The 11,463-nt window shown below is 43.7% G+C and overlaps 1 protein-coding gene across 2 annotated transcripts in view; it reads left to right on the forward strand.

Annotated features, from left to right (window-relative positions):
• The window catches only part of LOC149456736 (catalase-like), a 55,165-nt gene extending 44,161 nt beyond the window's left edge, over positions 1 to 11,004 (forward strand). For both annotated transcript variants that reach the window (XM_089684628.1, XM_089684627.1), the window contains 4 exons: positions 3,707 to 3,837; positions 5,121 to 5,228; positions 7,207 to 7,293; positions 9,603 to 11,004. In XM_089684628.1, the coding sequence (XP_089540754.1) occupies positions 3,707 to 3,837; positions 5,121 to 5,228; positions 7,207 to 7,293; positions 9,603 to 9,650 (374 nt within the window). In that variant the 3' untranslated portion in view covers positions 9,651 to 11,004. The remainder of the gene's footprint in view (positions 1 to 3,706; positions 3,838 to 5,120; positions 5,229 to 7,206; positions 7,294 to 9,602) is intronic.
• Positions 11,005 to 11,463: the final 459 nt, after the last annotated feature.

The following is an 11,463-nucleotide window of genomic DNA, read 5'->3' on the forward strand; positions in this document are numbered from 1 at the left end:
CCGTGCGGGCCATGTTTTGCGCAGGTGCAAAAGCCCATTCATTTGAATGGACTCCCGTGCCCCAGGACACGCAGGGAAGAAGTCCTTGCACTTCTTTGGAAACCGCAGCATGCACGGGAATGGAGGTTCCCAGTACCGTTGTGATTTCCAGCGTGGGCGGCGTGACATTAGAATTAATGGCACCCGCCCACAGGTCCCGCGTTGCTCTCTGCAGGTGGTGCAGCTGCAGCTATTTTTGTGCGGGTCTCACAGTCACACCACCCGCACAGATGTGAACCTAGCCTTAGGTATCATTGCAAATGCCTTTTATAGCCAGGTTCAAGTCTACTTCATTGTGAGATCTAAGAAGGAGCAGTGGCTACACAGGGGCAATAATTTAAATGTATGCACATGTACCTGGCGGTTAGGCGCATGCAGCCAGCTCAAGTCATTTCTTTCCAGCACTCCAAATCTTTTTACGCATCCAAGGTTTCAGAGGACGGCAGCATCCGTCGTAGACTTTTCACAAAGGAATTTTGCTTTATGAGCTTCACCCTTTAGGTGTTTGAAACGTGTTTTGTCCTGAGAGATGGAATTTGAACACAGGTCCCTCCGGTATTTTAGTTTTTTTTGTTTTGTCTAAGCTTTTATTCAGAGATTATATAATAGTCATAAGACTCTGGGTATTCAGAGCATACAGTGGAGGGCTATTTCTCAGTGTCACATGCCGTGTTATCTACGTACACAATAATATCATCTGCCTCTCACACATCCAAACCAGCTGCAAGGAACATTCCTTCCATAAAGGCGAACTACAGCTAGCAACAAAATCCCTTCTCACCCACAAATCAGTGTTTGCATTCTGAGCCATTTCAGGTGGTTGTTGAAAAATCTGTGCAGATGACTAGCCATAGAGCAAAATGGCTGTATCTATATGTAAAGCATGTCTAAACCCAAGATCAAAAATGTTATATTTACCGCTTACCAGACCTTAGATGTGATGGCTGCATTTCTTTTTTCTTTTTTCAGGCATTTTTCCCTTTATTTTCAGCTGGTGATCTTGCCAGTAACAAACGTTCTGTCCTAGACTGACAACGGTCACTGCCTCGGCATATTTATGGAGGAAGCCATGGTTGTCACCCCATGACAGGATTATCATACATTTTCCTCTCTTCTGCTTCATTCAAACACCAAATGTTTAGGGCCATGGTCATATTTAGGCAATGATGCGATCACTATCCCCGCTTCTTCCATTATATATACCCCCAGGAACCATACTCACCACACTTATAGTGGTTGTAAAGGCTGAGGATTTTTTACTTTCGTGCATTGAAGGTAAAAAACTTTCTGTGTGCTGCTCCCCCTAATGCTCACCTGAACCCCCTCTCGATCCAGCGGTGTGCACGAGAGCCTCAGCTGTCCCTGGACTTTCTATGCTCATTGGCTGAGACAGCAGTGGCAGCCAGAAAGCCAATGAGAAAGATCATTGGGCGGGGCTGAGCCATGGCTCTATGTGACGTATAGACTCATAGAGCGGGGATCAGGAGTGAGCATGCATCAGTGCTTCCATAGCAAGTGGCTTGTGATTGGGGGCCCTGGTCAAGGGAGAGGAGCCAGGAATGCTGACAGGGGACTCGAGGAGAGGATTGGGGCTGCTCTGTGCAAAACCGTTACACAGAGCAGGTACAGTAAGTGTGACTTGTTTTTTATAAAAAAAACCCAACAAAATAAACTTTAATGTCACTTGAAGGATCAGTGTTGTCATCAAAGGAAATCCCCAGAATTCCAATCAAATGTGTACCAAGTAGTTAATTGTGAATCGAGGATCGTATACAGTAAGTCGCCTTGATCAGTGGACCCTACAACACCCTAAAACATCACAATTCTCGAACTTATGTGGTGCTGTCTTCAAAATAAAATAGGTGATCTGCAGGTGACTTCCTATCTTTTTAGCCAGTTTTTGGCATGGAAACATCTGTTGTAATCACTACGAGCACCTACTAATTATATTACTCAAGTGCTGTTAGGTGTACAGCTCCAAACTCAGACTTTCTTAAGACTACAGAACACTTCTGCCTTTCCTCATTGTCATAACATAGAAGGAAGGTGTTCTGTAGTCCTTGGAGAGAGATAAGAACAATGTTAACTGATAACAGTCAGCAAAGGCAGAGAGCACAGAACTTAACAAGCTCATTGGGTTCTGGCAGGATCAACAAGTTTTTTTGCACAGATATAACAAAACACTTTCAATTGTATATTTCAATGGTATATATATTCAGATCAAAATGGAGGAAATAAGACACGTTCATTTTTAGGGTTTACATAAACTTTAATTTGTCAAACACCCCTGGGACAGCTATTCTCTTCTACAGCCGAGTCCATATATACTGCATGTGTGACTTTTCAGAGGGCTGCCAGGAATGCCACAGCACTCTGCCCAGCCCTAGACAGGCCACAGCAGTCACAGGTGTAGTCAATGCCTTTCAGAGTTCATCAGTTCACTTTCAGCAGGGTTTGTAGTTACAGAATAAAGGACTTGGTAACACACTGGATGGGGAATAAATGGTTAACCTAATTGTAAGAAGGGTCGTTTAGGGTGCTGGAAGGACTGCAACTGCATTAGCCCTGGTTTTGCGTGGGCACGAGAGCTCATTCATTTGAATGGACTCCCATGCCCCGGCACACGCAGGGAAGGAGTCCCTGCACTTCTTCTGAAAACGCAACCCGTGCGGGAATGGAGGTTCCCAGTACGGTTGTGATTTCCAGCGCGGGCGGCGTGACATTAGAATTAATAGCACCCGACCGCGGGTCCGCATTCCTCTGTGCGGGTGGTGCGGCTGCACGGATTTTTGTGCAGTTCCGCAGTGGCACCACCCGCACAGATGTGAACCTAGCCTTATAGCTCAGTGAGACCTTGAATCCATCCAAATTTGCAATTGCATTCAGATCATTTATAAGTTGAGTAAGAAGGGTGGAATAAAATGGTAAAGTGCAGATGTCTTTAAGTTTTAGAGTAGGGAAGAGTTAGATCCCCTGCTGGGTTTTACAGCTGTTGGTAGGTTTTTTGGGGGAATTTTCCAGTGACCATGCAGAAAATTAGAAAAAATCTACCCAACAGAGACACAGACATCAATAAAACATGACAGAGGTTGTAACCCTTCTTTGTGCTGTCCAAAACAAGAAAAAAAAAAAAAGCAAGACTAGTGCTCCAATATGCCTACATGTACAGGCCAGTAAAAACTGAAAATTTAAGCTTTGAAAAGCATGCAGGGTCACAGCATATCTGCTCAGATTTAGCTATAGTACGTCAAGCTTACCACTTTAGGTTTTATTGCTTCAAAAGCACCCAGTTACTAAGCTTCTTCAAGATTTTTTCTCTGTTGGTTGAACTGGAAGGACTTATGTCTTTTTTCAACCAGATTTACTATGTATCTATGTAACTAAATCCAGAGTTCCCTCTTGTAGCAGCAGCCTTCACTGTGTACCCAAACTTGTTGACTGTGCCCACCCATGATTAGATCATTAGAAGTCAATGGGAACCAAGGCGGTGTCTCTGCCCACTCTCACCATGGCGTCATCATAACTAATACAAAGGAGCAGACATTTTATTCCTGATTCAGTCTTGTTCCACTATGACAAATCAAGCAAGAGCTATTGGCACCAACAACTCTTCAGTATTGTAATTCTTGAAATGTATAACTGCTATAATATCTCACCATTTCCATAGGTCATGTGCCAAACTATTATCCGAACAGTTTTACATCTCCTCGGGATATACCCAAGCACAAGGAGAGCACCTGCATATCTTCCGGAGATATCGATCGCCATGACAGCTCTGAAGAGGATAACGTGTCCCAGGTAATGAGGTTGGAGACGGGATCCACATTTGAGATGATCTGAGCTAATATATAAATCTGAGACACTTCTGTATCGACTACTGAAAATAAATATTTTTCTAGCCCAAACTAAAATTAAAAAAAAGGCATTAAAGTGTATGAAAGTTCTTACAGCTTGGGTTTTTGGGCTGGGGTATCAATATGAATGTATAATGGTTTGAAATAAAAGTGACAGAGGAATCCCTAAAAATTTAACAGTACGACCAATATAAATTGAAAAATGTACAGTGTTTTATTGAATGACCAAAACACAGCCCTTAAAGTGTCACTAAACTCTGGTTTAAAAAAAATTAAATTCTATTGAAGCCTTCGAGCTCTTAACTCAAAAAAGTCCCTCCTATTGCTCTCAGCCTCCTTTTTTTTGGTGGTATGATCCGACTTCCTGTTAAAGGTTGGCTTTAACAGTATATAGGAATGTAGCCAACATCTCTTGCTAGCTCCCCAAATGGACTATAGTCACTTGCTGACCAGTCACGTACCTGGTATGTCACCAGTCTTCAAGTGGTTGTACCAGGGTGATGCCTGCACCTTGGTAATCTTTGTTAGAGCCGGTGGTCAGCTCTCTTGTAATAGCAATCAGAGCAGCTAACTAGCCCGCCGCTTTCCACCGTAATTGGCTTTGATCTGCTGTCCGCCATAGTAACCCGGAAGAGTTGACCAGAAGGCTGGCTCTGTGAATTCTGTTTCACAGCAGTGTCTACTGACAGCACTGGCCAATCAGAATGCATCTGTCCGTCCTGGAAGTGCTAACAAAAAAGGGGGAGAAAAGTGGGGATTTCAAATCTCTAGACTACAAGCAGCTGTGAGGAGTGCTGAAAGCGCAGCAACCCCAGAGGTAAGTACAGCAGGGACCTGGGGGGTTGGTGGTGTTGGGGAGGGTCTCCAGTGTTAGTTTACCTTTACAGAAAAAAATGTAAAGGTCAGCTAACACTTTAAAAACATGTAAAACCCCAGTACACCCCATAGGCACGTATCCCTGCCTGACTAGGTATATAAGTCAATGCCAAACAGCCCCAGTTGTGAATCAGATGCTGATCATCATCTGCCAGAAGACACCGGTCCCTTGTGCAGAAAATACAGTGGCCATTTTTTTTTTAATGTAATGATTGAAAGCAAGCAACCATTAACAAATTGGAAACCCAAATAAATATGTGCAGTGTTTCCTTTTATGTGTGCATTAAGGCAATGCTAATAACGTTAACATCATGGAACATCATCATGAATTGACATCATGTTTGGTTTTAGGTGGGAGCTTTCTACAGAAGAACCCTGAAACCAGAGGAACGCCAGAGACTGTGCGAGAATGTTGCTGGGAGCCTAAAGGATGCTCAGCTCTTCATCCAAGAGAGAGCAGTAAGTCACATATGGACAAATTGATCAGAGAGAGAGAGAGAGAGAGAGAGTCTCCAAAGGAAACAGACACTTCTGTGCTCTCTTTAGAAGACTAGTGTCCAGGGGCGGACTAACCATTCAGAAACTCGGGCACAGCCCCAGGGCCCGAGGTCAGTAAGGGGCCCCATGAGATGCCCCTGGTACCTTTCATAGGCTTTTTTGGGTGTGGTTTGAGTGTGGACGAGCACACAGAGGCCCCATGATCCCCTATTGCCCGGGGGCCCCATGAGTTGTCAGTCCGCCCCTGCTAGTGCTAACAGAGAGTATCCCATATTTAATGTTCATTTGTGAATGAAAGGTTATATATACAGTATAACAAGAAATAAAAGAGGTAACCATTAAAGTGTTACTAAACCCCGGACCCTGCACTATATCTGGTCTCTCAGGACCCTGCATTCACTATATCTGGGCTCCCACAGTACACAGAACATGGAAATGCAATTATTTTAGCACATATATACTGCTAGATACATTTTTTCATCTTCTGGGCTCGACAAATCCCAGGCACCAGGTCTCCGTCTGACAGCTCCACCGGCCTGAAAGTTCTTAAATACCTAAAGGGTAGGGCAACCTGTGATGTCAGTTGGGTGACCCCGCCTCCTTGTAATGTCATCTACCCAGCATTCCCCAGTGATAGACTATCAGGTCAGTGGAGCTGTCATACGGCGGGAGCCAGTGTCAAGACAGAGCCTTTTTTTTTTCTTTTTTCAGGGCAGCGGTGGAGGCATAGTGATTAACGTTGGATCTACTTCAGGGGACATTTTTTTAAATTTTTGTTGTTTTAATAAACGACTTGTAAAAGTCTGTCTACTGTAATTTTTTACACTACACTATTTTTTTTGTGAATGAGTAGTGGTACCATGTACCCCATACTCATTCACATAGGAGATTCCGATAAGCCCCCCGCCTGCAGACCCCCACAACCACAGACCAGGGTTGTGGGGCAGAGGCTGTTGTCCCCATCAACATGGGGACAAGGTTCTTTGGGATGGGGACCCCCCTGCCCCAAAGCACCCCCCCCATGTTGAGGGCATATGGCCTGGTGTGGTTTGGTGAATTGTAATTTCAGTACCACATGTGATATGTGGTTTAAAAGGGCAGTCATTTTTCATTGCTAAAAGTAAAAAAAACAAAAATTGAAAAAATTCCTTTAAATATAATGCCTGGGGGGTCCCTTTTAACAAGTGGGCCCCCAGATCCCGCCCCCCTTGTGAATAAGTATGGGGTACATAGTGCCCTTACCCATTCACCTAAAAGTGTATAATGTGAATAAAAACACAACAGTTTTTGACAAGTCCTTTGTTAAAAAAAAAGCCAAAAAAAATGGTTCTGTTGATGTAATCCATAATCAATCACGGCGTCCAGCGTTGTCACAATGACGCCGACTCGCTGAAATAAAAACAAAACCCCAACGCCTACAGACCTGTCCAAACCTGACGAGCTCTTGCCGCTATCTGACATTTGCCGGTAAGATGTAAACAACTGGGTGGAGCTACCAGTGATGTCACTGCTAGCTTTGCCTAGTTGTGCTGTGATTGGCCAAAGCATTGCACCTGGCCAGTGGTCAGGTGCATTGCTTTGGCCAATCACAATGTACTATCAGCACAGTGCATTGTGTGGCACGGCAAGCGAGCAGCCTGCCAAACGCCCTAACTTATGTTCGACTTGAACATCAGGCCCATAACTAGTGGTGACCCCAAGTGTTCTCACACTGCCGGCTTTATTCTTATTAATATTAAGCGAATAAAAGCCCAGTAGGGATGATGGGAACCCCTCATAATGTGCAGACCTGCAGAGATTTCACCACTGGAATCCCTAAAATGTAAAAGAAGCTATTGGGTGATTTAGATTGTCAGCATCTGCCAAAGATTGAAACAAATGGTCTTAGTTGGACTGATCCTTTAAATCATGATTTGTCTAACATTTTATTTGTTCCCAGGTAAAAAACTTCAGGGATATTGACCCAGAGTATGGCTCCCGTATTCAGGCCCTTCTGGATAAGTACAATGCTGCCAGTGGAAAAAAAGTAGGTGTCCTTTTCAAAGCAATAATGTACATTTTTCCCCAGTGTAAGAAATGTCATCACTGTGGGTGCTACATGACAAAGATTGGCATCTAAAGGAAAAGCTACATGAAGCTCACAATAAAACTCAAACTTCTACTGAAAAAGAAATGGCTGTTTTACATCTAGTACAGGCTTTCTCCAATCTTTTTGTCCAGAGAAATCCTTGAAATAATTTTCAGGTCTTGTTAAACCTCTGCTAAAACCAGTTGTTTGTGGGTTAGTGGAAAAAATGATCCTTATATTAGTGGTCAGTGAGAAGAATGCTCCTTACATTGGTGTTTAGTGGGAAGAATGTTCCTTACATTGGTGTTTAGTGGGAAGAATGTTCCTTACATTAGTGGTCAATGGGAAGAATGTTCCTTACATTGGTGGTCATTGGGAAGAATGCTCCTTACATTGGTAGTCAATGAGAAAAATGTTCCTTACATTGGTGGTCAGTGGGAAGAATGCTCCTTACATTGGTGGTCAGTGGGAAGAATGCTCCTTACATTGGTGGTCATTGGGAAGAATGCTCCTTACATTGGTGGTCAGTGGGAAGAATGCACCCCTTACAGTATTGATCAGAATGCCACCCTGACAAATGGTGTTGGCCTCATAGTTCCAGGAACCCTTGGCAACTTCTGTAAGTACCCTAGGGTTCCACGGAACCCTGGTTGAGAAAAGCTGCTATAGTGACTAAACTGTATGCCATTGGATTTAAGGAAGTCATATAGACCATTGTTAAAGCAAATCAAATTCCTCCAGGGTGTCCTAAGTGTAAACTATTCACAGCATGGCACCAATCTGTATAACTTAGTCCAGAACTGCAGGGTCAACCTGGAGTTCCAGCCTAGCAATACTGTATATACAAAATATTGCCAAAAGTATTGGGGCACCGCTCCAAATCATGTGATTCAGGTGCTCCAATCACCTCCATGGCCACAGGTGTATATAATCAAGCACCTAGGCATGCAGACTGCTTCTACAAACATTTGTGAAAGAATGGGTCGCTCTCAGGAGCTCAGTGAGTTCAAGCGTGGTACCGTGATAGGTTGCCACCTGCGCAATAAGTCCATCGGAGAAATTTCCTTGCTACTAAATATTTCATGCTCAACTGTTAGTGGTATTATAACAAAGTAAAAGCAACTGAGAACAGCAACTCAGCCACGTAAAATGACAGAGCGGAGTCCGTGCATGCTGAAATGCACAGTGTGCAGAAGTCGCCAACTGTCTGCATAGTCAATAGCTTAAGACCTCCAAACTTCATGTCGCCTTCAGATTAGCATAACACCAGTGTGTAGAGAGCTTCATGGAATGGGTTTCCATGGCCGAGCAGCTGCATCCAAGCCTTACATCACCAAGTGCAATGCAAAGCGTCGGATGCCGTGGTGTAAAGCACGCCACCACTGGACTCTAGAGCAGTGGAGACGTGTTCTCTAGAGTGACGAATCACGCCTCTCTCTCTGGCAATCTGATGGACATGTCTAGGCTTGGCGGCTGCCAGAGAAAGGTACTGGCCAGACTGCATGTGCCAAGTGTAAAGCTTGGTGGAGGGGGATTATGGTGTGGGGTTGTTTTTCAGGGGTTGGGCTTGGCCCCCTAGTTCCAGTGAAGGGAACTCTTAAGGCGTCAGCATACTAAGTCATTTTGGACAATTTCATGCTCCCAACTTTGTGGGAAGAGTTTGGGGATGGCCCCTTCCTGTTCCAACATGACTGCACACCAGTGCACAAAGCAAGGTCCATGAAGACATGAATGAGCGAGTCCTGACCTCAACCCCATAGAACACCTTTGGGATGAATTAGAGCGGAGACTGTGAGCCAGGCCTTCTCTTCCAACATCAGTGCCTGACCTCACAAATATGCTGCTGAAAGAATGGTCAAACCTTCCCATAGACACCCTCCTAAACCTTGTGGACGGCCTTCCCAGAAGAGTTGAAGCTGTTATAGCTGCAAAGGGCAGGGCCAACTCAATATTGAACCCTACGGACTAAGACTGGGATGCTATTAAATTTCATGTGCGTGTACAGGCAGTCATCCTAATACTTTTGGCGATATAGTATAAGTAATGAAAATGGAAAAGCTTTATTAAAAATGTAATTCGCATGTTGATGAGAGGAAAAGGAGGAACCAGGGAAGGCAAATTATAGACAAATCAAACCTCAGCTTTAAAGTGACTGAAGAAGGAGCTGGTAATCAAATACCTAGAAGTGTGGGATACCTGCAGCGGCTGAATGTGGCAAAGCAGCAGTGTTTGAATAATAACTTTGTATATTTTTCCTTTTCTTGTAGGAACCCCTGCATAATTATATTCGCCATGTGTGTCCCAAGGCTCAGTAGAGGACAGGAAACTTCTACAGACGGAGAAAGGAAGAATAAGTTCTCATTTCATTATTGAAGCTTTAATGTTCCTGCAAACAATTTTTAATAACAAAGCATATTAAGATTTTTGTTTGTTTTAAGTTAAAAGTTTTAAAAGTTCATATAAGGTAGTGGGGTGAATGATGTAGATATAAAGGTAGGGAAAGCTTGAACTAGATGTGACCAGTTCTTACCATGGGAATGGGAAAGTAGTCATAAAAGCATGTCCAATACAATTAAACTCCTTTGTATGGAGAAAGTTTAATGTAGGTTCAGGGGCGGACTCACCATTTGGAAACTCTGGCACTGCCCGAGGGCCTGGGGTCAGTAGGGGGCCCCCTGAGATGCCCCTGGTACCTTTTTCATAGGCTTTTTTTAGTTTGGGCAAGGATACAGGGGCCCCATGATCCCCTATTGCCCGGGGGCCCCATGAGTTGTCAGTCCGCCCCTGTGTAGGTTAGAGGATAAGGAGTGAGAATGAGAGAAGTTTATCCATGTGTACCATTGGTATAGAATGCATCTCTTCAGTTGTTATCGTTGTCATGTAGCTGCTCCATTTTGGTGTCTATGGTGTCTACCATAACGTCCATGGTGGGAAGATACAGGTGTCTCAGTACAGAGGGATGAGCTGTCTAGATGCAGATATGACATGGTGGTAGGGGAAAGCTTGAACAAGGTGTGACCAGATCTCACCATGGGAAGGAGAGTGCAGTCATAAAAGCATGCTCAATTCCTTTGTACGGAGAAAGTTTAATGTAGGTTAGAGGCTAAGGAGTGAGATTTAGAGAAGTTCATCCATATGTACCCTTGGGACACAAATGCCTCTCTTCAGTTGTTATCGTTGATGTGTAGCTCCTTCATTCTCATATTAGTCATGGTGTTTACCATAACGTCCAAGGTGGGGTGATACTGGAATCCCAGAACAGAGGGATGAGCTGTCTAGACACAGATATGACATGGCATAGCAGCAGCCTCTTCACGTTGGAAATAGTACCAGGGAGGATTTATACTAGAGGTATATCTAGGGTGGAGTGGCCAAGAAAGGAATTTTTCAAAAATTGTTCTTCCTGATTAGTATCCACTGAAACAATTTTTATGTGAGATGGAAAACCCATTGACCTGATGACCACATCTACCCATGTATGTCCCCACCACCCTCTAACATTTATCAGAGGAGCTGGGCAACCATATTCATAAATGTCCAATTGACTTGATCTGAAATTCTGTGGCCAGTTTAATATTTTATTGCTGTGAGCTATTATCTGTTTGACAAAATAAATAATTTCAGTTCTTGTTGTTAATCAGAAATAAAATGTTCTCTTTTTCTTCTGCATATTGTATGAATCAAAGAGCCACCGGCCTCAAAATACTCCCAATGTACGGTATATAACTGTACGTGCTGACAAAATGGGCCAAAACATTTAAACGGCATAGCCCCACTACAAGGGTTAATGTTTCTTTTGCCCGGAGTTGGGCTTTAAATGTGGTAGCTGCATTCAGGGGTTTTTTGTAGTGTTTTTTTCTTTATCACTTGTTGATCCTGCCAGTAACACACTTCCTGTCCACTCTGGATGGAAGAACAAGGGAGACACCTTTTGGACAGCAGTATTGTCAATCTGGGGAGAGGGTAGTGTTAAATGGACTAGTCAATTTAAACTTCACTAACAAAACTCCAGCTGACACTTTTTAAGCAGTTACAGTAAAATTATTTTCTCATTTGGACTAAAATGTTTACATAAATGAAATAAAGCACCCCTGTCAGTTGTAAATGGTTTGTCCCAACCATCTAACT

Source organism: Staurois parvus, unplaced genomic scaffold (genome assembly GCF_062004578.1).
Source record: "Staurois parvus isolate SC_StPar_1 unplaced genomic scaffold, SC_StPar_1.0 ptg000350l, whole genome shotgun sequence".
Classification (NCBI taxonomy): Eukaryota; Metazoa; Chordata; class Amphibia; order Anura; family Ranidae; genus Staurois; species Staurois parvus.